Source organism: Lasioglossum baleicum, chromosome 12 (genome assembly GCF_051020765.1).
Source record: "Lasioglossum baleicum chromosome 12, iyLasBale1, whole genome shotgun sequence".
Classification (NCBI taxonomy): Eukaryota; Metazoa; Arthropoda; class Insecta; order Hymenoptera; family Halictidae; genus Lasioglossum; species Lasioglossum baleicum.
The window spans coordinates 1,930,310-1,956,388 of NC_134940.1; the positions used below are offsets into that span (position 1 = coordinate 1,930,310).

A 26,079-nucleotide genomic window follows, 5' to 3' on the forward strand; every position below is an offset into this window, starting at 1 on the left:
ACGAGGACTGTTTTGCAGAAACAAAAGGTGCATTCCCCGAATTCTGGATATCAGCAATATATCTATCGAATTCTCGTGCAATAAAGGTGACAACGATGGACGCGGACGCTCGAGGTTATGAAGAGTTCAAACGACAGGAATCGGTGAGTCGTGTAATCGTTTCGATGTTTATCGAATTTTTAACCGAAGCGTGTCGCGATCAAAGGACATCTCGATGAACCATGTCCATTTGTGGATGCGAAACTGTAAAACAGGTTCATTCGTAATTAGGGCGGAACCTTGTGTAAAATGATATTTTTTTTAGCATTCTTTTTGTTTGTTTAAAAATCGATAGGAAATTTCTTCGGGAATATACGATAGAAAAGTTGGAAAGTGATATCACAGAGATGTTCTTGTACGTTATTTTCAAAATAAAGTGAACGGTTGTATTGAGCGGAGCGACTCGGCGGGTAGTCGGACCCTTGGAAAGTATTTAAAGGAAAAATATTTACACCCTGTACATAAAAATTTAATACAGGAAATAATGACAGAAGCAACTCGAGTCGGAGACATCAACAGGTCGATACGATTAATAGAGAAGCAGGAAGTCGTTGAAGATTCAAAACCGATCAATTCGAGGCTACCATCGAGTAAGTAAATTCACAAGCAGAAATAAACTATATATTTTCTACTTGTTAGACTGTGTGGATCATTGTGTGAAATCAATTCAGCTTTTCGAAAAGATCCAAGTTGTTGCGTCTGTTACGAGCCGGGGCCGCGAGTAGAATTTGTTAGTTTTTTAAGGTGCGCGGACGAACCCAATGCGAAATTGGGGAGCCGCTAGGATTATAGACAGCGAGGATGAACCTGACGCGCGAAGTCAGGGCGTCAGGGAGTCTTTAGGAATGGAGTCAAACGCAGACCGTTTTCAGATTAATTAAGTAACGTACCGATGCAATCAATGATTTCATCAAATTGTGTGTCTCGTTAGATGTGAGGAAAGGGACAAACATGATGCAGCAGCAGCAAGATGAATCACCGATAATGGCACATAGATCATCACGAACTGAAACTGTCAGGCAAGATGTTAGGAAGTTGAAGACTGCCACATTAAACAGAATGGGAAAAATGTTCAAACAACGCTCGCAGACGCCAGGTGCAAATAAATCAGGATTAAACAATTCTATGGTAAGCGACGTCATTAGTATAAGATATGATGTTGGTAATGAATTAGTATTATTAATGTAATTTCTGATAACAATTTGTGAGAACAGGGGGATGTTCGAATAATAAATTGTTTAACTAAATAATAATAATAATAATTATCGTCACATTTATAATTCCGTTAATTGTAAGTTCAGTTATTTAGCTATTTGGAATTCGAATAATTTGTGTATTTACAACCACACGTTATTTTTAGCATATAAATTTAGCATATTATATAAATTTGTGTCATGTAACTCCTTTTTGAAGGTTTATTTAAATCTAATTCTACAAAACAAACACTTTGTTGACTCAAAGTGATGAACAAATGAACAAATATTTACAATTTGTCCAAAACTATTTAACAAAATTTACAATCAGTCAATATTAATGTTGTCGGTAAAATGGAAAACTAATATGTGTTATAAAATAGGAATTCACATTATCGACACAACCTGACAAAATAGAATTCTACATTATCGAAATCTGTCACACTACACACTACATACACAGACTTTTTGGTAATACAAACTTAAGTCTCAGACTTAAAATCAATACGGACGTTGCATCTTATGGGCTTTTCTGACCACGCATAGACTTAAGATCCGTACAGACGTGATGTAATGCATTTGTCTGTCTACGGTTTTCAATTACCGACTCGGTAGAAAGTGCTCTAGTACGACAGCGGACTCTATCGAAATGCAACGGTTAGCTAGTGAACTATATACAGTTGCAACACAAATGGTGTGTGTCGGCTTTAAGGGCCCCTTCTCCTAGCAGACGACACCACGTACATGTACGCGAGGATTGCAAGGGTCCGAGATTCCACTTCTAATTTCTTGATAATGCAAAGACGGGGCTTTTTAGTAGTCAAAATCGCTAGATGAAAGATCAATCTAGTGCACTGTTTGTCACAAAAGTCGTTTTTTTACGTTTCCGAGTAATGAGTTTGCAATATTTGGCTGCATGGTGCCCGTCGGAGAGGCTAGTATGCCGGCGTGACTGCAGCGCCATCCAACGGGCAACATGCAGCCAAATATCGCAAAACCATTGCTCGGAAACGTAAAAGAATGACTTTTGAGGTAAACAGCGCACTAGATTGATCTTTCATCTAGCGATTTTGACTACTGCGAAAACCCCGTCTTTGCATTATCGAGAAATCAGAAGTGGAATTCCGGACCCTTGCAATCCTCGCGTATACGTATATCGGAGGCCGTATCCTGACCAGTGTCGCCGGATCGAGATAATCGAGGGGAATACAAGTACCCCCTCTCTGATGACCAGACCAGTCTACGACGCGGGCAGCGCACCCGCACCGCGGTCTACGGTCTGAGTGGGGGACGTTGGAGTGTGCGCATGATGCTGGAATGGGATAGTGGAAGGGGAAAAGGAGGAGAGGAAGAGATATCCATTTGGATATATCTATGTATCTGGCGACACTGATCTTGACAGTTACGCCTGGCAAAGTACGGTAGGGGTAATATGAAATAGTTGATAGTGGGGGGGGGGGGGCGGTACACTGGTAGGGGGAGTGGTGAAGCGACAGCGGGGAAGAAGTTGCCCGGGCTTATTTTAGGTATTCATTAATAAAACGTCATACGCGGTACAAGGTTTCGCGAATAAATATTCTGACACCGGAACAATAATTCTAGACACTGTCCACAGAATAAGTAAGATTGTTTAACCGAAATAATGAAAAATTGTTGTTAGGACGGCGCGGAAATGAACGCGAACTACGGCGAAGATCCATCGCAGAAAGAGAAGAGTAATTCTCTCGGAAGAATGTTAAAACGCGTGGATAAAGATGGCTCACCGAAAAAGCTGTTCCACCCACGTGCCGGATCCCTGAGTCGGATTTTGCGACGACATTCCCATAATGAGAGCAACGACGAGAAAAAGGACACCGATGAAAATGCGCCTGGCATTTTCTCAAGAATGTTCAATCAATTAAGAGGAAAGTAACAAACTATTACTTGTGCTTATTGTGTGTGTCCTATTTGACAAGGTTGTTTTACAGTTTTAATTGAAAGTGCACAGTATGTTAGTCTGGAAAAACGAATATTATTATTACCTTCTGAATCGATCACGTTTAGGTCGCCCACTCAGTGGATCCTCGGTGAAAGGGAATGCAACAACCGGGCGCAAAATGAGCACGTTACCTCCTAAAGTACCACCGAGTGGAAAACCGTCTAATTGTCCACCTTCAGGAGCTGTGTCATCGTCACCGAAGCAAACCCCGGAATCGCTTCAGAAATTAGTTAATTTGGAATATTCTATTTGAGATGTACAAGAGACTAGTGTCTTGTAATTTTCGCATGCAAATTACATTCGCTTCTAATGTGATATCGTGAAGACATTTTTTGGTGCTATGATAGACATTGGATACCTATATACAAATCCATACGTATTCGGTATTCGGAACATTTGTACACAATAAATTTGAGAAAAAATCAATAAAGTATTCATTAATTTGATTGTTGTAGATTTGCTTTAATTTGCTTCTCTATTCTTACGAACTATACTATATATTTCCTTTCTACAAGTATCTTTGCTGTACCTCTAGCTGAAACAGACTAACCATAGTTAATTGATTAGACACATTATAGACACATTCCTATATCTCGTCTGTGCTGACACACCTAAATTTATTAAATGTCGATAACGTTGGGCTCCTCATTCAAGTGGAACTAGGACTTTTAGAGAGACCCATAGACATATAGAGATAGACTGCGCCGTCTTATGGGCGAGTTGAAGCCCACAATGGCGGCGCGCGGTACAAAGAGTGAGAGAGAGAGCATTAGCCGGGGTCCATAGCGCTTTCTTTCTAATTGATGTATTTATTGATGTTTTATTTTTGTTTTTTGCCGCCATTGTGGGCTTCAGCGCTTCCTACAGGCCGCGCAGTCTATCTCTATATGTCTATGGAGAGACCGATAACGCCTTGACAAAAAAATCCATAAGCTGCAACGTGTGTACTAATCGTGGTAATATTAGTATATTTGAAACAATCTATACACAATTGTTTTATTTCAGAAAAACATTTTTACAGTTTTCATATATATCAGTTATTCTTTACAAAATTAAAGTTTTCTAGAATGAAAGGCAACGGAAAGAAACGGGTTCGTTGAACACGAATCAAAATTCATCTAAACATGTAAGTACAACCTGTCATTGAGTATGCAACTTACTATTACAATTAGTATTCGATTAATTTTCTTAAGACACTTGAAATGCTAATGTTTTACATTTGAGATTTTCTCTGTCGATTTATGTAAATTCTAAGTAATAACCAATAATTATAACTTATAACACGTTTATATATATGGATATATCACACTTTGACAAACTGTAATCTGTAACATATACACACACATATTGTAGTAATATATACAAATTACTTTGGAAGTGGCTTCTGTGTATAATACATATAGCCATGAGAATTTTCTTATTATACATTACTGTTAATGATTGACAACGTCTGTGATCAGTTCTGTTGTTTAGATAATATGGTTAGAGTTCGATAATATGGTACAGTTCATACGGAACGAGCCTGAGCCAGCTCAGGGAGGAACCAACTAGGGGGGAAAAAGGGGCGGAGCCCTGAAAAACCGGCCGAGAAGAGCACTTCACTTCTTGCCGCTCTCTGTTATACCATTTCTATTTTTTTTTTAAATTAGTCTACTGATATTTCAAGCGTTAGAGTGGCCATTTTCTACCATTTTATCTTTTTCTGTTATTTCGGTACTTTCGCCTAACTGGTCGCCTTTTTTAACCGCTGTTTCTGTTAATTTCTGCATTTCTTGACCTCTTTCAATGCTTGGTGGCTTCCCATATCTGTTCCATGGTTCTTCCTTCGCAGTTCCAAATAGTATGTATATAATGCCCCCTACAATTGAATTGGCAGCAGCTATGAGAAAAACTATACGCCACTGAGATACGTTTTGCTGAAAAAGAAACGTTACAATTTAACAGTTTATAAGTAAGTCTCACTTATTGTTGTTGAATTGAAAACAAAGTTACAATCGATTAACTGTAAGGGCTACGAATGAATTTGTATTCCCAACAAAAATACAACAATTACCAAAACGATCTTACTTACATTTCCGACTGTTAAGTAGCCGACCACTGCTGGCGAAATAAAGCCGCACCATACTACTAACATTCCACAAAACCCAAGGAGTACGCTAGCGTAATTTGGACTGAGATCAACCAAAGCTGCCAAAGTAGAGGCCGAAACTGCGCCGTTCACAGTAGTTCCTGCTATCATGAAGATTACTGCAAGGGTAGGATGGCATCCGCTATATCCCAAAAACAGGATAAAAATGCCTTGCAGACCAGTACATACAAACGTGGCCAGCTTTCGGACGTTCGTTATAGTCATCTTCTTAGTGCGTATTAACCAGTCACACAGGATAGCGAAATAATACGAGAAAATCATTCTAGACACGTGCGGAGCTCCAGAAAGAATACCGGTCTGCAACCAAAACAACAAGAAAATTAAAAGTTTGGTTAAACTTCTCACCTGAGGAAACCAGAAATTTTTAACTTCTTTTATACATGTAATCTAGTAGATTTTGAAGAGAAATTACCAAAAATCCAAGTACAGACTGATGTCCGTCATATTTTCTCGTCAAAATCTATGGGTTTGTATTAAAAGAAAAGTTGAAAATTTCTGGTTCCCTCAGGTGAAGTTCAGCCAAACGTTTTATTACTTCTTCTATAATAATTGTTTTTGCTGTGGCGTCGCCGTATGTCACCATATCGACTATGAATTGAAAGAAGTAATATCGTTGTGTTAATGCAAATTAATGCATGAACTGAACTCCTCCTGAGATACCTTTACACTTCATTACTTCTGTATTGAGATTTTGCCGACATTTGCCGAATAAATCGCACCTGCTCAAATCGATGGTTTCACTCACCGCGTTAATATTCCATCCATGAATAAAGTTGAAGTAACTCGGAGCTTGTGTCATCAATGTAAGGAAACCCCATCCAATACTCCAGTGTGCCGCAGTGGTAATCCAAACAGGACGCGATGTCAAGATGGATTTCCATGGTATCGCCGCGACTACCCCTTCCTCAACAGATGTGCCAAGATTATCCAAAATATATTTCTTCTCTTCTTCTGTAATTCGAGGATGTTGTTGGGGAGAGTCGTGTACAAGGAATAGCCACAAAACATACCTTTGGAACACAAGTGTCGCACAATTTAATATCTAAACTCACGTTCCAGCTGATAATGCTTGAAACACGTTAATACAGTAATGTCTCGTTATATGTGAAGTAAGTATAAGTACACGATGTTTGGGAAAAATTCATCCCCGCTACGATAGCTTCAATGATAAAACTTTTACGTTTTTAATTATTTTTTTACGAAACATTTACCTACATCTTTGCGATATGTTCATAAATAAAAATCTAGTTATTTGCTAGTTACTTAGTCACAGGGTCTTTACCGCCAAGGCCTTCGAGCTCTCATATTATTAGATATAAACATAATCTCGTTAAAATCGTGAGCAGAGCGTGCTGCATCTAACCTTTCTCTTTAGAATGAGCCCTCACCCGGCCCAAAATTTGCTCAAATAAGGACAAAAAACGAGAGGGCGCAAACCCATTTTTTCGACCCAACATCTAGTAAGATTATAGTTCCTTTCTAGTTACAATCCTACCGACTTATCAATCAAACCGCGTCCTTGTGAGGCGTGGGCCCCACGGCCACGTTGAGAAACACTGGTTTACTCGCTATCATTTTCTACATTTGACGCTGTTAGTAAAATGATCAAAGGATAGCAGTCCTGAAGTTTTCACATATATCAAGACATTATTACAATTCAGGACAGATTATTACCAAACTACACCGAGTAAAGATGTTACATAAAAAGCTCCACCCCATCCGAAACTGCTACTGACGGCTGCACACAATGGATAAGTTATGGCAGCGCCTACGGAACTACCTAGAAAGCCACGTACTTATGAAGATGTTAGCGAAAGCTTACGCGTTTTTATCGATTAACTTTCTCTAGTATACGTTTGTTCAAAGACTACATGTATATGTTATGTACAATTTTTAATTTTAATAATTGCAATAATTTTGTTGCGCAAATTAACTTGGCATTCTTTTCATCCGAAAACGTTTGTACGTTACTTAAAGGATTCGTTTTGTGAAAGTATTTTTTAGTGCGCCACGTGCTTATGGCAATACCGTATACAGGGTGAGAGACTAACTATTGCCACGTACAATAAGTCCGAAAGTATGATGATAATATTATAGTAGAAAGGTTTTTTAAATAAAAATTGCATCGGACAACAGGGGCCGTAGAGTGGCGTTAATCTTTTCTTGCTAGGTGGAGTTGCTTCAGAGATGCCAAGGTATCAGCTTTGTTTTTTTAAGTGAGTAGAATGCTATTGTTTGTTACCTGTTTTCCGATAGCGGCTATTGTTTGGTACATGGAAAACAGAGGGTACGTTTTGCGTTGAAATGATAGAGCGTATCTAAACTTCTGATATTAAAAATTGTCAAAGTGTTTACACTCGTCTTACCCAAATAAGAGCTGACGAATCTGCTTCTTTCGTTCGGAGGAATCCATTTAGCCGTCATATCGTGCATCGAAGGCCATACGACACCCTAAATAAACAAATCTTCTGTAAACATTGCCCGAAGTGTTTCTCCCAAATTTCCTAGTCTGTTCGCGATAAAAACTCGATCTTTTTATTGTATACATATGTATATCAGATAAAGCTGATTCTTTTGTAAGCAACATTTGCGAATGAATGTTAATTATTATCGATATGTTTGCCCGCGTTATCTCTATCGAGTCGGTAGCGAGCAAGAAACAGACGGCAGGTGATTCTGATTACATTAGTGTTTGATTTGTTCTTAATTGTGTTGACTCACTGCAGCTACACCCTGAAGAACCCGTAGAAAAATGAGCGCGTACAAGTGATAGTGTGTCATAAACGGAATTAGAAAACCGAGAACCGCCGTTAGGAAATTTCCTAGGCCGAATACAAGTTTGGTTCCGTAACGTCTTGCTAGAAGCCCGCCAGGAAGTTGCGTTAACCAGTGCAACCAATAATAAGCTCCAAGCGCCAAACCTTGCTCGTACTCGTCCCAATTGAAACGATCATCGTACTGGAAATACAATAACATAAATAATCTTTACACAGACTCCGCGAAACTGTAATTTGTTAATAACTTATATTAATGTTTTCAGCGCACTGGTTCGATCTGATACGTGTTACGAGACCTATCTAATATGGCTGAAGAAATTAAATTTTCGTTGATCAAACAGAGTAATCGAACTATATATCTATTAATGAGAATATTGAACTGAAATATGTTAAAACCCGTGTTTTACGCACGGGTTGTTCGTAAGGCTCTCGAATCTTTTTCTGGAACTGACAACGAGTTGGTGGTATGTAATGCGATAGTATATCTTTAGCTTGACAGATTCAAGCTTGTAAATTACAACATGGGAAAATACACTATTACTACTCTGTGCACACTGTTACGCGGTAGATTTACTGTGCATTTCTTCATAACCGCAGAACAGTACTCGATTGTTATTCTTATATTTAACAGTACTAACATGTAGAACTTTCCAACGTTGAAATGGGTCATACTATTTAATTATCCTTTATCTGTTCATAATGTACAGGATGTACCAAAATTATGTGTAAAGACCATCACAGCTGGATTCTGTACGTTTGGATCGGTGGAGATCTGTTCGGAAAAATTACGCGCGAAATTGTCCTCGGCCTGTTTTTTCAAAGTCAAATTTTTTATTCTTGCATCGTAATCAATTCATCGAGAGGATAAAAAGTCTCGAGTAAACCGTTCTCGCGAGAAACGGTTATAAAGTTTTGTAAACCATTTTATTCCATATACACCAGCGGTTTCCAACCGGGGAGGCGCGGGCTATTGCTAGGGGAGGCGCCATAAATTTTAATAAAAAATTAATGTTCATACCATAATATCTACAAATATAATAAATAAACTTCATATCGTAACGTAACAGTAGAAATTCAGTGAGGGGTAATGTTTATCTTTATTTTTCTTACATTTTTATACATTCATTTGAGCCCTATTAAAAAATTATCCGGAGCTGAAGATTTTAAAAATGACGCCTTTGCTTTACTATAAATTCACGAAAAATATAGTTCATAAGCTATGTGAATTATATCCTTCGACTATCCAATTTCTGTCAATCATTAAGTAAATAAATAAATAACTACGATTTTTGTGAAATTTATGGTCGTCGAGTCGAGAGTAAATAAATTCTCGATATATTACGGTAAAGTTATCATTTATTATTTATTATTACATACCGTGACGTTTTCCGGTGCAGATGTGGGAAGAAAAACGGCAGCAATGGTTTCATTGCCCGTCCGTTCTGCAGTTTCTTCTAGGTTGCACTCGGATGATGCAGCATTCTTCGAATGAGGAAACACCATCGCCACTATCGTTAGGTTCATGTTGATTCTCAGCATATAATTGATGGCAAAACCGCAGAAAACGAGATACCACAACACGTCCCGACATGACAGCATTTCTTTCCTTTTCAGTATTTCTGTCGAGTTCGGTTCAAAATAACATGTTAAATGCGTTCCAAACGTGAATCGCGTTCATTGATTCGTTTTCACACATGCGTTTATAATTATACAGCCGTTTGCACATCTGATGGCAATATAAAGTATAAAGTGTGGACACAGAGCGCGCGAATACGATTACGTACTCGGATACGTCTCAGTTATCTCAATAAAGTATGGCAAAAGCAATTTATCGCAATTGAGTTTCGGTTTTGACGATTGAAACATGATGTTTTGTTAGAATAACTTTGACAATTGAAACATGATGTTTTGTTAGAATAACTATTGACAACTGCTTTTACAACAAACTAACTTCAATAAAGCAAATTAAGATCGCATTAAAAAATATATATGTATCAATATATAGAGTGTGCAGGCAACGTGAACTTTTTCATGACATCTATGAAATAAAACTTAAAAACTCAACAATTATCGTTCTTGCTTTGTTTTCAGATTATATAAGTTACTTCCACTTTTTATAGCATACTGTCATAAATATTGTTCCCGACATTTTCTCCTTAGACGATAATAATAATATAAAAGCTTTCGAAAACGCGAGCCAAATAAATAAACTGATCGCAGATTTTAGTACCGATATTTAAATTTCAATGCAATCGTTAAGATGTAACATAAAATTTTAATGAGACCGTTGCACTTGAAAATTTATGATTATTTCATAACCAATCGGCAGAATAATAAACTGGCATAATTTCCTTACACATAACATAACTAATGCCACTCCTGCGAAGATGTGTGAAAGCTTGCATCACTCAATTCAGAAGGCTAGTAATTATTTGGTAGTCAACGACTTCTGCGTAAAAGTATAAATGTTTGACACGGGAAATTCAATTTTTTATACGAGATCAAAATAAATCTTCAACTTGAAGTGCTCGCCTTTTAGAATTCGATATACAAACTGTGTTTCAAGGCGAGCTCTTTGGAAGATCAAGGTATACTTATATGTATTGTATATCGAAGATTTATTATAACATCGTTTACTCGTATTTTTATGAAAAACCCTGTATACATTTTTACGTAATAAATATAAATATACATCATGCGATAACATCTAGATTATGTATGCACGATAACGTTGACCAGAGTTTCCAAATAATCCTTTCTGATATACGGTATCTATGTATACAATATGTATAGTTAGCCATAATATCTTGATCACCGTGTTTATATTTTATATTGTGTACATATGTATACATACAGTGTGATTCGAATTAATATTCGGACGCTCTAAAAAAGACTATAATTTTTTCAATATTCTACTATAAGGTTTGAACTTTTTGGGGAAGCTAGAGCAATTAGTTTACTACAGGATGCGAAAAGAAATTTTTTCATAAAATGCAATTGTTCGGAAATGTAGAAAAAATACTAAAAGTTGCATTTCACAACTTTTTTATGTGGGCCTGTATTGAAAAAATTACGTTTTGTAGATCTCTGTCAATTATATGTATGTACTGTGAAAGTTTCATCGAAATCGATTGATGCGGAAAAAACCGACAGGCATTGAAATATGTAAGAATCCTTAGATTTATTGCAGTTAGAGGCCGAAAATCGTGAAAATCTACAACTTTTACCATCGTTAAACGTTTGTAGCTCATTGCAACGTCGACCGATGTTGACGAAATACTTTCAGAATATCTTCAATTGACACAGATCTACAAAACGTATTTTTTAAATTTTCAATATAGGCCCACATCGAAAAAATAGTAGAATGCAACTTTTAGTATTTTTTCTACAATTCCGACCAATTACAATTTTCGAAAAAATTTCGTTTCACATCTTGTAGTAAACTAATTGCTCTAGCTTCTCAAAAATATCGTCTTTTTTAGAGCATAACTGTACAATTCAGAGTTGTGCAGAATTACAACAATTGAATTACTCCAGAATTATGATTACAAAGTAATTGAATTACATTGTAATTCAGTAATATTATAATTTATAATTCAGATCTTGATTCAATTGAATTACAATGTAATTGAATTAGCACAACTCTGCTGTAACTGTACATTTACACGTGTTCTAATTTAAAATGATTTTCCATTTGATTCCATTTCCGCTGGTCATAAGAATGTCTTTTTACTTACTATTGCCCATTTTTCTTGCGTTACCACTTGTTCCAGCTAGAGAGTCCACGAATGTCGGCTATGTATGAAAATTGTATTAGTGACGAGAACACGAGAAATTTCAAAATGTTTGTATTGTGTGAGATCTATCGACGATGCACCATGTCTAAGAAAAATGTTGATGCTGATGTTGTCGGTCGATATCAACACTGCCGACATTCACGGCAACATTTCAACATTTTTCAATGACAGATTTCGTTCGCGTATAAGGTAATCAGTTAATGTCGCGGAGAACACTGCATGCCAGTTCTAACCGTGTAAACCCTGAGCCCTGAGGAGACTTTCCACGAGTCTCCACCCAAACAGCAATAGTCCTGATAACAATGATTACGCCGGTTACTACCGGCTCCCTTGGAAATTCCATTCTTTCTCCGATACGGCTCCAGCGGCTCATGTCCAGTGATCTATCACCCGCCATGATAATCTCTATCAGTAATAAATTAATTAATCGATACATTTATTTCGGTCTACAGATTGGAATATTCTATGAACTGCCGGATATATTTGGAGTGTGACTATCCAGCAGAGTTGTGCACAGAGTTGTTCTAATTCAATTACGCAATTGAATTACTTTGTATATTTCGATGATACATATACATATACATATAGATATATATTTTATGCTACATTACTGTAATTTACATAGTTACATTATTGTTTAGATGTAGTTCGCTTATATCGCTTCGGTTTTCGCATTGTTCACGCGGGTCAAAAAGGATCTTCTCCTCCTACACGCCTCATAAATGTATTCCACACTCCACATAACAAATGTAATGCTTATCATCAGCGTCATAACATGTATACAGATTGTATAACTTTCGCTGACATCTCTGATGTATCCTGAGGAGAGATAACATTTGTTAAAATAGATTGCATGATGTTTGTTCATCTCGTTTCTCGATGATTGATTAAATACATATTGTACCGTTATTTAACCGTTAGTATACTCGAATGGTGACTCCTGAAGCGTCACGAGAAATTGCTGTACCATTATTCAATATAATATCGTATTTTTAATTAACTCGAAGAATAGAAGAGCGTCACCCATACTTATTTGGGTGACCGGTGACAGGGCCCCGGCCCCCACGGAAGCATACCCGTCACCCAGATATATGGGTGACACGTGGCGATCAACGTGTTAATATAATACTATATTTTCAATAGATAAAATTATTAGTAAACAATTTGAATTTATATTTTGCATACACAATGAATGAATGAAAGGTTTGGAAATATTAGACTTTTATATCGAAGTGATGGAAATACGAAGCAATATTGTTGATATGTTATGCGTACCAATTAGGGGACTCATCATTATAACAAATATGCCTTTGGCCACCATAAACATTCCAAACGCATTTGGCAGCTTCTGCAACGAACAGCATTCAGATACGCTTAGATTTAAATTGACCAAAGTGGCACCACGTAGGAATCCAATTATTACGAAGGTTACTATCAACCATATTCCTTTGGATTGAACTGCCATAACTAAACAAATAGCAGAAATGCATTTGAATTAATCCTTGCTACTTAACATTAGGGATTGAAGGAATTAAACATTTTCATAGATATCCCTTAGCACTAGAATGTTGACTCAGAGTCACCACTAAAAATTGCTGTATCATTATTCGTATTATATGTAATATTGTTTAGATTCATCACAATTGTGAAAAAAATGTATGATATGAAGGAGGTAAGTTCGAGTATTTTCGCTTTTTTTTATCTGAATATCTTAATTAACAACCGAGAAAAAAAATGATACAGTTTAGGATATTTACTATTTACCCTCTTATCATCCTTATACGAAGGGTTAGCGAGTTATTATTTTAGGGGGTTATCTTTCAACCTAAAACCATTGTTTTCCACACAATATCAATAAAAATGATGGGTGGGGCCGCTGGACCAATCTTATTGTTAGTCTGCTAGACCTGAATTGTTTTACCACTTACCGGACCGTCCGATTCCGACCAGAAGACAGAACACCCAGAACACAGATCTCTTCTTGAATCCTAATTTGTCGAAGATGGTTGGCAGGAGGATTCGGGCGATAATGTCGGTGAATGCAGTTATTGACAAGCACGTGGCGACTTCCACGTTTGACATTCCTATTGACGGTTAAGTTCCTTCGAGGTGTCTACCGAAGTCCTAAACAATGACTCACGGTGGAACGAAACCCGAAAAAACGCAATAAACCGACAAAAAAATCGATAGTAACATGAATATATGTCTCTACTCTCGTTCACCTTTACCACATTTGCAAGCAATCGGTGATTATGATTTGTGAAAACTTCGAGAATACACATTGTGCAAACAGTTCCCTAGAAGATTCGTCTTCGATCGTCAATGATTTTCTTAAATAGTGTGATAAGACGGAATTCTTATATGTATAACATTTGCAATTACTGTAATTACTTAAACTTCCTCAAATTGAGAAATAATACTTAATAATAAGGAAGCAGGTTAAAGCTTCACCTGAGAGAAAAGCAGATATTTTATTACTGTTTTTTATACAATATAATCCGGTAGATTTTGACGAGAAAATGCCAAAAATCCCAGTTATAATTATAATACATAAATACATCTCTTGAGGAAGTCTAAACTATGAAATGAATACATGAGAAAATTTTACGATCGATTTTTGGCCATTTATCGCGTTTTTTCAGGTTTCGTTCCACTATGTGCCGTAGCGAGGAAATTAGTTGAACATGACGAGGTTCTGGATTGTGGTATAGAAAATCTTTCATCTTTTTAGTATTTCAAAAATGTATAGATGTCTATAGCGCGTTGTCTATATGTAGAATTTGAGTCTGTTAACTATACATATGATATTGAATATAAGCCACACAAGTTCTGTGTGTATTGTTCACTTACAAAGTATTCCAGGACTTTATTTGTCGTTGTTAATACTTCCTCTCGAAAACAAAAACTCTCAGAAGGTATTCATCATAATCTCACGATGTTTTACTAAAATCCGTCGTTACGGTGCTAACACGTTAATCGAGAAGCCTTACACATACCTATACTAGTTAGAAAGAATGGAGTCATCAGTTTGAAGTTCGATTCGGCAACATAGTACAAACTCAAACCGACAATGACATTCAAGTAGACGCCATCTTTAAGAAGATCCAAATCCAACGTCTCCTTTATTTTGCTAAAATATGTCTCGTCCTGTTTCTTGCATTTTGTTTCATGCTTTGTCAGACTGCCATCTCTTGGAGGATCGTTGTCATTGTATATTTCTTTGACCACTCCATTGCCATTTTTATTGAGTAACGTATCGCTTTCGGTGGGTTGCTTAGGACCCTGTCAACGGTGAAGCTGTGTGATTACTAATATTTTCGTTTAAATTGCTTTCCTTGATAAATCAACGAAACAGATCGTTACAGGATTCCTGATTTCAATTATTTATATTACACTCCTGAAAAGAATTAAGGGATCAGTTGTGCGAACCCGAAAAATTGTTCCCACACTTTACGTGATCCGAATAAGCTCCGTCAAAAATTGCCGTATCGATATTGCGTTACACTGTTACACAATGGATTGAAAGCCTGAAAAACCTCTAGTTTCATATTCTCTGTTTCAAATTGTTGCTATGTTGGTTTTTTACAAAGTTATAGCGAGATGAAGACAACATATGGGGACGGTTAACAAAAATTTTGTGCAACTTTGGAACATCACACGGGGAGCAAGAAATTTTTGTTGATAAATCGCGTTAATATCATTTGGAACTGACCTTTCGGTCATGAAATTTTGAGGCATGTACTATATCGAGACATTACCGTACTAGAAATAATTACCCGTTTAATAACTGCTCTGTTTCCGCTTTCGATTGGTCGTAGTAGACACGAGCCAACTGCAGAATGCAGCGCACATGCCCCGATAATCAATATGGCTCCTTGGAATCCATAAGCATCCAGAAGAACATGTATCAACTATCGATAGACATAAATTGTTGTAGGGTGTGTGTGTGTGTGTGTTATGGTTATGATACTATAATTATGTTAATAACTTAATTTTAATCAGGGTTTAGGCCCTAAAAATGTTAAAACGATTGAAAACCTCTGAATTGTTGCAAGAAGTATACCAAGATATACCAATGGAATGCTCTGAAGTATGCAATGTGCACAACGTAAAAGCGGCAAAGTATTTCAAGATAATGAGTATCAATTTAAGACCTAGAAAATATCTTGGAAGCACGACACTTGTGTGTGTGTGTGTGTGTAGTTCATACCTGTGGCACCAGCATCATAGCTAATGTTGTCCCAGCCATAGAAAACCCGACGGCTTGTCCCCGTTTTTTATCGAAAAACGTGTTTAATGCGACGAAAGATGAAGCTAACGCGAGACCGGTTCCTAAACCTGTAGGAAAGTACAAAAATTAATGAAATCCGTTCATTTCAATGAAAGATAAGAGTTTCGTACCTCCTAAAATACTGTATGTACAAATAATGTGGATCATGCTATTAGCGCATGATGTAAGTATCAGTCCAACACAACTTAGGACGGATCCAAAAAAGGCAACTTTTCTGTAAGAAAAATTTTTCAGCAAAGGCCCCACGAAAAGACCTGTAACAAAAATGAAATATTATTAGTTTAAACGCATAACTCTCGCAAATTGTCGTGGAACATTTTAGAATATTCCTTGAAAGGGGGGGGGGGATAATGCGATATTGTTTCGTAGACGCAGCACGCGTCTAGAATGTCTAGATGCAGTGGCTCACGCCTAGACGCGGTTTTGATCAAGTATGACGAATCGATGAGTATAAATGACGCTGGAATAACAAAATGCTGCGTCGGGATGCACAAAGGAGATCCGATCTAGATTCTAGATTCATTGAAAGAAAATCTTAGGCACAGATTGCCCATAGATCCAAGTACAAAGATAAATAAATGTCTATACATGCGGTTTAACACTTATCTAGATGAAATATTGCACACAAAGTTAGGAATAGGATACAGATAATTACATAGTGGATAACAATTATCTTTGGTGAGATACAGTACTTAAAACTAATCAGTCTTCTAGAGGTTTTATATGATAATGTTGTATTGATGGAGAAAGTTCATGATTAAAATCAGTTCTTTGATGTATGGTTTTGTAAGAAAGCATTCTATGGATAACGGTAGTTGCCACCCTGTCCGATTAAGGGCGAGCCTCAGTTGATTGCGGTGATTTGCTGTTCTGGTCGTTCTGGGGCATTGCCATATCACATGGTTTAGGTTGTGAGGAGATCCGATCTTTATGTGGGAAGGAAACGTATTGATATTGATAGGGGCGCCACTGTCATGCGCCACGCGCAGTTCGTACGGTACGCGCCTGAGGTTGGTCGAGCACTCTGGCCGTCACGGGGCCGCGGCCGTAAGACGTGTTGCGGGACACAAGGGGCGTACAGTAGTCCAGGAGCCCGCTTTTTCTGGCCAAAAGTCAATTTTTCAAGTTTAACACGTTCCATGCCGGACCGATTTTCGGAGACTTTCGTGGAGACACTGCGTGGAGCGTGTACGCACCACCACACTTTTACGATTTCACGATTAAATAAACTAGCTTTGGACGCGTGCCTTACAATTTTTCAATAGTACAAAACTCTAATTACACTGTCCAACAAATTTCAACTTTTTAAAAGTATTTCGATTCCCACTATGCAATTCTTGTAGAGTTTTCCGCGCTGATTCCGAATCTGGTTTTAATTTTTTTCCTATACGTCCAGTTTTTGAGAAAATGGAGTTTAAAAAAAAGACATATTTTTCAACTTTAAACAAATATTGCGATGTTATTATAAAAGATATTGAATTGTTCTTTACAGCAAAAGATTCTGTAGACTTTCCCGAATACAGTGATATCCAATATTAAGACATTATGATTGTTTAAACATGTTTAAACAATGATCAAAGACGGAGATGCACCACTTTTGCACCAATTTTTTCGGATATTTTCGAATTTATCTCAAAAAATAAGGGTCCAGCGAAAAATTGAACTATACCACGCGAAAGAGCAGACTTTTATCTTGAGAAACCCCCCTGTGAAGTTTGCATGGTCGACGTTTTCTTTGAACCAGAAAGCAAAATATCTTCGCCCGACATGCGTTGTCACCAGTGGCGCTCACCACCAGAACGGTCGTTCGCCGCTCCGTATCCCGTCGCTGCGCCGTATCCCGTCCCGAGCGCCACTGGCGGAAACTCATGTCGCGCGAAGATATTTTGCTTTCTGGTTCGAAAAAAACGTCGACCATGCAAACTTCACAGGGGGGTTTCTCAAGATAAAAGTCTGCTCTTTCGCGTGGTATAGTTCAATTTTTCGCTGGACCCTTATTTTTTGAGATAAATTCGAAAATATCCGCAAAAATTGGTGCAAAAGTGGTGCATCTCCGTCTTTAATCATTGTTTAAACATGTTTAAACAATCATAATGTATTAATATTGGATATTACTGTATTCGGGAAAGTCTACAGAATCTTTTGCTGTAAAGAACAATTCAATATCTTTTATAATAACATCGCAATATTTGTTTAAAGTTGAAAAATATGTCTTTTTTTTAAACTCCATTTTCTCAAAAACTGGACGTATAGGAAAAATTTTAAAACAAGATTCGGAATCAGCGCGGAAAACTCTACAAGAATCGCATAGTGAGAATCGAAATACTTTTTGGCTGTTGGACAGTGTTATCAAGAAGAGAACGTGGAGTTTAATATGCATTAGACAACAAAGCAATCAATTAAATTTTTAACGAATTATTTTGACACATATAGTTCGCTTTTCAATCAGAGAATTCCAAAAACTATTTATCTTGTGAAAAGAAATGGCTCCATACCTGAAAAGTTGACAATGGCGTCCAAGATGCTCATTATTAACGATGCACCGGTGGAGTCAATATTCAATTTCTTCAACGGCTCATGAAAAAGAAGACCAAATGAAGGATCCAACGATCGCAAAGAGAGCTTAAAATAAAAATACAAAATTATTACAATTTAGTTTGCAGATTATTGTAAAATGAATGAAATTCTTGATTAAATGGAAATGGAACTTTTATATTCTTCTTCGAAATGGAACAGGTTGAACAGTTTACATTGTGGAAACATGTCGATATTGAATCAACTGATTCAGATAATAATAAGTGTTGAATCAATCAAGTTATTTGCATCAGTCAACACGTACAGATCCCTTGTAATAAATTTGCGAAATGGAATGGTGTAATAATTTAACGGGTTACGGAACAACCCCCAAAGTTAATCCAATATATAAAAAATGTCAAAGAAAATAAGAAATTTAAGAAAAGATACACAGAGTGTGATGTAAGTCAATGGATAATTACATCAAAGAATGCCATTAAAAAGTAGTATTTCGATCGAGATTGACGCGGATGATAAATAGAAGCGGAAAGAATAATAACACAGACATTCTCAGCATGGTGGGAATTATATAAGACTACGTTTTTTTCGGACTGGTGAATCGTATTCTTGAAAAGTATGTGCAAATAAATGCACGAATCGTGAGCGACCGTGACATTGAAGAATCTATTTCTACCTTCGAATTTATTATCGACATGCTAGTTACCATACGCAGTTAAATCATTTGTTCGAGAACGTTACGATTCATATGTATGTCAGCAGTCAGCAGAGACAGGAGTGTAACTTGTTGATATTTCGAATAAAAAAGAGACGTTATATACATATATATCTTAAACAAATTTTTTTCATATTTATATTTGTTCATCATTATTTTTGAAATAATCAATTGTACCGAATCATCTTGATTAAAAATAAACATTGATTGCTTTAAATATATTTTCAAGAAAATATTAAATATGTATTTACAAGTATTTTAATATGCATGTGGATTAATAATGAACAGTTAATTGGTACATTGAGTAGACATTGAATACATTCTGATTTCTTGTCAGAGTTAGTCATGTCAAAACACAGTTCGTCTTAAATGTTTAAAATGGAAATATAATACTATATAAAATATAATTTCTTTCATATAATAAATTTACTATATGTTTCCCTGGAATATAGGAAGGAACGCACGTGCATTTATGAACATTAAAACCATTAAAATTCGATATAAATATTAATACATATCCGTAGAATACGTATTTCACATTCTTACGGAAAACCGTGGGACGGATAATTGTTTTGAATAATCTTTCATGTTTGTTAGAAAAGAATAATTACCGTGATTAAGCTGGTCCCAAGGCACACTAACCATCCCCAGCCACCGTCAGGTGCTTTTTTATCAATATCTTTAACGTTCGTCATCTTTGTTGACACTATTGTCCCACATAAAATCGAGATTGATCAACGATTAAGCGAGACTTCAGCAGCAGAGTAGTCGGTCTGTTCGTGAACGTACTTCTCTATCACTATCATATATCGCGATGTATAGTTTAATTACTGGCGTTCACTGCTTATCGAACCGATACATATAACTGTCCGGTAGACAGATTCGGTTTTCCTTGCTTCTTGCCTCGGTTATGGCCGATGAAACACTGTCACTTGACGGTAAACCGATTCGTTCTTTGCTGCCCCTCTTTGTTCTTCCAGTCCATGGAAACCTACGCTACTGTCAATATTGGTTTTATCAACTATAAATCCATAAGATACCCAAAATTTTCGTCGTTTTCCGATTAGCAAACCAGTTGAACAAAGTCGAGTCCGCTTTGGCCTAGACAGAAAAATTGTACACTCTTATCAGACAGAATTAATTTACTAGGTTTCATTCCTGTGATAAAGCAGTTTCGATAATATAAGAATAATATTAAAATATCGAAATATTCGAAATATTGAAATTTAATAATATTAAAATATTAAAATATCGAGAATATTGAAATAGAGTAATATAAAAACACAATTTTTCATACTCATTAATGATGTATATCCAAATATAATTATAAAAAATATTATCACTTTAGAAAAAATTATATATTTATCATCTCCTCATGTATTAACAACAAAATCTCGAAATGAGCATAACAAAATAATTTAGTAATACGAACAGAATAATTTATAGCAAGAACAGTAGAAATTAATAAGATATAAATCAGTTTTTGTGATATTCATAATGATTAAAAAAATGGTCTCGCAAAGATTCAATGGAAACGTCGATGATGCGCATTGTTCTAATGTATATAGAAAAGTAAAAGTCAACCAGTTTGACTACTTGGAATATCTACATATTATGTCTAGACAGCGTATCTTTATGCAAAATAAAACTTTTCTACATGAGTTGCAACAAACTTAAGTGAAATAGAAATTAATTTTCTTTGTTAATATATGTTTAATAGGCTGAAAATAATATTATATAAGACTGTTTTCAAATTCTTCTAACGTTCTTACTGTTTTAACACTAAACCTACCATCACCGGTCAAATTGACAAGTTCCAGATTTTTTAATCACGCGATTACTGATATAATAAAAATAATTTCATAAGAAATGATTATACATATATAGATACATATCTTTAGTGGAGCACATATTACAACAGGAGCTGCAGAAAATCTAAATAAAATCAATCTTCATTTTTATAAGGGAACATGTACCACACAGTTTCTTTTAAGGTTCGGCAAGTTTTGTGTTAAATTACACCTACATACTCTCATTTCTGTCATAATGCAAATAAAATGCGCTATCTAGTTTATCAGCGACGGTTTCTTTTTCCATGTTGTTTACTCTAGCTTTAACATGGTTGATCGTCAAAGTTGCAACACTTATCACTTACACACAATTACTTGTGTCAGTAAAAACGTTCACTCTAATCAATGTAGGGGAGAGTCGTGCAGTACCGACCGGCGTACTGTACCGACCAAAATTAGTTTATGACTTTCTAGGTCAAATGGCTACACTTCCTTTAAGAAAACAAATGAATATAACTATTGTGGGTAATATGTTTCGTTGCTACATTGTTCATTCGATTTTTTTCGCAGTTCTGGCACATTTAGAGTGAGCGTTGATATTTCGAGTGTTGAGAGTTATTTTCTAGCTCTGATAATTTGTTTCTCAGGTAAGTAAACGAGTTTGTTGAATTATGTATATTATATCTAGTCTATTAAGTATAATTAACGGGCCCTGTTTTGGAATTTTGTTTATATATTATGTATACCACAACCTAAAATGTTTCCCCATGTTTGTCGTCCAGTACCGAACATCCAACTGTCATGCAGTACCGACCAATCAACCGTCGACCAGTATAAGCCAAACTTTTCTTATCTATAAGTTCAATCTGTTAGCATTTCAAATGAAGTTAGAGAAGATGTTTATTCAATCTTTCTTCTACCTTTTCCCACAGAAAAATGCTCGAAATTCCAAAGCAGAAAAAACCATCATCACCGCTCACTTTAAATATTAACGACAATTTTTCATTAACTTCTTCACCTGGTGTAACTTCAAATTTCATGGAAATAGTGAAATCAATCTCTCCTAGAAACGACACATTAGAGTTGCAAAAAAAAGAGAAGGCAACGGACGCAACAATCCGAAATCTTAACTTCGACCGTTTCTATAAACGAAGTTCAGAAAAAAAAGAACCTGGCTGAAGAAAAAAAGATAAATGCGGAGAAAAGAAAAGCTGCAAGAAACGAAAAAGTCAAAGAAGCAGAAAAAAGAAAAGCTGAAACTCAATTAAGGAAAGGAAATAATGAAAGATGTAAAAACTAAACAAAAAAATGACATAGTATATAGAAATATATAATTATTTTATTATTTGTATAAATAAAGGTTGAATAAAAATGCGTATTCTAACATCTAAATGTCTTTGTTTAACATTATTAATGATTTAGACTGAAAAATCTACTGAATACGTAATGGTTGGTACTGGACGACACAATTCTTTGTTTCCTTCAAATTCTAATATCTTTATTCTTACAAATAATGAATACTAATTATTAAATTTCACTCTAAATTAATTTCTGCCCTTTTATTAAGTTCCCTTTGTGTTACAAATTCCTTTTTTTAATTTTAATTTTTACCGATTCTAGTCTACGTAATAAAAAGAAAACTTAGAGCGGTCGCTACTGAACGACTCTCCCCTATGTAGTATATTTTTTCAATGGATGCTGATTCAACATGCTCGACGAAAATTAGCTCTCTTAACTAGCTAGTGCTAAATGTCCAGAGAGAGACTGAGGGATTTAAACATTTAAAGTTGGATTTATCGTGAATTACTCAACACCGCGCACCGTGACATCCTTTGAATGCTAATCGTAAGAGGTGCTGACATTCCACTTTATGAAAATATGAAATTCCACCGATGGAATTTTCTTCTGAAATTCACTTGCAGTATTTACGAGTAATAGACCAAGGATTGTTGTGATTATATGTAGAATGCGACGTTACCTTATTCCCTGGGCTGTATTGTGTTCAATGCGTTTTTTATATGCATTATTCAATTCTGTACAAATATATTCACATTTCCAGAGATATAGTACGCTTTTGTTGAACAAATTGTACGCATCTCTCTTATACTAGTATGTAGCTTTTCAATGGATTAGGAACAATGTATACATATAACTGTATTATCTTCAACCACAATATTTATCTAACTTTTTCAGGTGTTTTTAAACGAGCGCGTATACGTTCGCAATTTATGAATTTATTGATAACGCCGATTTCGATAGGATGTTTCTAGATTTTTGTATTTGTATCAATAAGCTGTATGGTAAGTGGCTCTTCGTGTCTCTTATCTGCAATTGAAAGCTGTGAGTACAGATTCGTTTATGGATTACGTAGATGACGCACGCGATGGCTAGTGTCTGGTTCAAGTTAGAAAAATGTCAAACAATATATCAAAAAGTCACATTGACGTAAAAGATGTAGTTACAAAAAAATGTTGCCAAACACGAACGCAAAAAAGATATTTTCTCACTTGAGGATATACATTTATTAGATACTTATAAAAAATTTAAGTCATATCAAATACTATATTTTTCAGAATTTTTATCTTGGTCATATATATGACCAATTAATTATTATTAATTTCTCCTGTGGCGCATGCAATAGATACATATAATTGATGCATGAACACCTAAATCATTAACAATTTTATTGCACTGCAAATGATATGAATTGTTGTGCCAATTTTCTCTCAACGGCAGCTACTCTCTACACTCCTTACTCCTTACTCCTTACTATGTATATGTATTATCTTGCGCCCCACGTTTTTCGTTTTATATCTCACAAGTATTTTCATAGCTATTCAAAATTCCCAATCACAAATTTTCAGGACTATCTGTACGGAGTTAGGAATCTGTATGGGGCTAGAAAAAATTATTTTATACTTTTTAGTCCGTTAATCGTAACGACGTACTTGGAATTTAAAATTAGAGAAAATATGTATAATCTTGGTTTTTATACAATTGTGCCTACAATTCAGTTTACACACGTGAACCTACGCGTATGGCTTATCTAACGATAACGCTTTTTCTAGTATATATTTGTTTTACATTTTTTAAAAGATTATCGTGTTATAGAAAAATGTGCTTCCACATGATACATTTAAGTCATTTAAGATACAGCAAAAACCATTTTGTATGAGATGTATAATCTCGAAGATCTATAGATTATCTAAAATAACGGTATTGTTTTATGTATTATTAATAACAGAGTTTTCAAATAAACGAGTATTTCTGCATGGATAACGAAAATTTTATATTTGCACCAACATGCACAGTATACAGCAATGAAAATCCAAGAATGGAATGAACGTCTGTTAAATACTTGTATTCTTCAAATGTAATAATTTATTAAACAGGAACTTTTATAAAAAATATATGGTCACACTTTGAAAATTTCCTGTGTGTTTAAGGTTCGAAATTGTAATTGCGAAGCTTTTATAAATTTCATTTTAAAGTATCGGTCAAGTTCGTAGATGTTTACTCACCGTGAGTGGCGATGACAACGCGAGCACACGACAGGCCAGTTCCAGGTTGAAAACTGTACACTCGACTTCGAAAATGCTTGCGCTCCACGACAGCCGGTTGATGTTCCATTATCGGCACCGCGGTTATCAGTCTCCACTGATTCTACTAAAAATATTAACGTAATTCGAAAGAATTGTAATGAATCACACAGGTCGACGTCCTCTTGAAAATCTTGTATCCTTCACATTTTTCGTAACCCGGCAAAATAAACAACGGAGATTCGTTCTGAATCGCCAAACGACGCGACGCACCGTACGGTGTTACAAAAACTTGAAAAAAATCGTGGCAGGTAGGATAGCACATAGTAGTAGCAGCTGATATTTTCAGAATCTCTTCTGTATAGTTTGAACTTAATGAACAAAAGATTTCAAGATGCTCTATTAAAGTCAAGTAAACAGCATAGAAAACTGGTACTTGAACAATGTCTAAAAATTATTGTAATGGACTTTACTAACGAACTTTGTGAACATTATTGTAGACATTTTCGTATATTAATATAGAAAATCGTACGTAGAGAAACTTAAAGATTCTTATTTATTACTCTGACACAATTTTCTTTGTAACAAACAAACATACAATTTCGCCGTATTACGGTTCGAAGTACAATTCATGTATTGACTTCTACGCTTATATCGTTGTTCAATGGATTATTATAGGTATAATTAGGGTCGGTAAACATTCCCAAAGAAGAAGAATATATAATATTAATGTTATATATATGTATATGTATACATATATATACACAATTTTCTCACATGACTTTTTCCAGCTAAAATGGCCATTCGGTACACAGTGAGGCGGGGTAGCGCATCGACAAGTTTACCAAATTATATATCAGGTACAATTGTTTCATTGACAAATAGCGACTTGCACCACTTTCTCTGATTAAACGGTTCACTTATCGCCGAATGCTTGCAAATCCAGACTCTGACACATCGCACAATCGGCTGTAGAGAGAGAGAGAGAGAGAGAGAGAGAGAGCTTCGTTATTTTTACGAGTTTGTCTCGAAGAGCTGTGAAATGGTACACTTATGGTCGCGCGCGCGCGCGCGATGCAAAAATATTGATATCACACGACGACGCGACGCGACGCGACAGTCTTCCCATAAGAGCGAAAGGGACAAGGCTTCGGAACGCAATGGGTAAACGTCACTCATGGAAATGGGGACTGAACTGTTTGTTGTCGTTCCGGGGTAAATCGTTCGATTGCAACGAAGAATGAACAATCTCGAGAACGAGAGACAACAGATTACCGAT

General features: G+C 36.0%; 3 protein-coding genes across 5 annotated transcripts in view; 1 reads left to right on the forward strand and 2 right to left on the reverse strand.

Moving 5' to 3' along the window:
* The window catches only part of LOC143214464 (uncharacterized), a 40,401-nt gene extending 36,692 nt beyond the window's left edge, over positions 1-3,709 (forward strand). For all 3 annotated transcript variants that reach the window (XM_076435566.1, XM_076435567.1, XM_076435568.1), the window contains 5 exons: positions 19-143; positions 518-629; positions 971-1,167; positions 2,893-3,134; positions 3,274-3,709. In XM_076435566.1, coding sequence (XP_076291681.1) covers positions 96-143; positions 518-629; positions 971-1,167; positions 2,893-3,134; positions 3,274-3,463 — 789 coding nt within the window. In that variant the 5' untranslated portion in view covers positions 19-95 and the 3' untranslated portion in view covers positions 3,464-3,709. The remainder of the gene's footprint in view (positions 1-18; positions 144-517; positions 630-970; positions 1,168-2,892; positions 3,135-3,273) is intronic.
* A 493-nt stretch (positions 3,710-4,202) lies between these two features.
* On the reverse strand, positions 4,203-12,190 carry LOC143214461 (sialin-like). The gene is made up of 8 exons (XM_076435558.1): positions 11,874-12,190; positions 9,514-9,755; positions 8,081-8,317; positions 7,726-7,810; positions 7,034-7,139; positions 6,105-6,369; positions 5,282-5,656; positions 4,203-5,126 (listed from the first exon to the last, which is right to left on the reverse strand). Exons 1-8 carry the CDS (start codon positions 11,881-11,883, stop codon positions 4,872-4,874), a joined length of 1,575 nt encoding a protein of 524 aa, XP_076291673.1. The 5' UTR covers positions 11,884-12,190; the 3' UTR covers positions 4,203-4,871.
* A 240-nt stretch (positions 12,191-12,430) lies between these two features.
* LOC143214462 (monocarboxylate transporter 12-B-like) lies at positions 12,431-25,941 on the reverse strand. Its single transcript, XM_076435559.1, has 10 exons — positions 24,783-25,941; positions 20,083-20,572; positions 18,720-18,846; positions 16,335-16,478; positions 16,144-16,271; positions 15,710-15,844; positions 14,930-15,215; positions 13,862-14,017; positions 13,209-13,400; positions 12,431-12,752 (listed from the first exon to the last, which is right to left on the reverse strand). Exons 2-10 carry the CDS (start codon positions 20,164-20,166, stop codon positions 12,586-12,588), a joined length of 1,419 nt encoding a protein of 472 aa, XP_076291674.1. The 5' UTR covers positions 20,167-20,572; positions 24,783-25,941; the 3' UTR covers positions 12,431-12,585.
* Between the last annotated feature and the right edge of the window lie 138 nt (positions 25,942-26,079).

Bases quoted from the DNA above. Each gene is read 5' to 3' on its own strand.
- LOC143214461 (XM_076435558.1), bottom strand. The intron at 8,318-9,513 runs GTATGTAATAAT...TTGTATTTCCAG, and splicing joins CTGCACCGGAAAACGTCACG to TACGATGATCGTTTCAATTG. The intron at 5,657-6,104 runs GTGAGTGAAACC...TTTTGGTTGCAG, and splicing joins ATGGATGGAATATTAACGCG to ACCGGTATTCTTTCTGGAGC.
- LOC143214462 (XM_076435559.1), bottom strand. From the start codon at position 20,166: ATGACGAACGTTAAAGATATTGATAAAAAAGCACCTGACGGTGGCTGG. The intron at 16,479-18,719 runs GTATGGAGCCAT...TTTTTGTTACAG, and splicing joins CGCCATTGTCAACTTTTCAG to GTCTTTTCGTGGGGCCTTTG. The intron at 14,018-14,929 runs GTATGTGTAAGG...AACCGTCAATAG, and splicing joins ATTCTTTCTAACTAGTATAG to GAATGTCAAACGTGGAAGTC.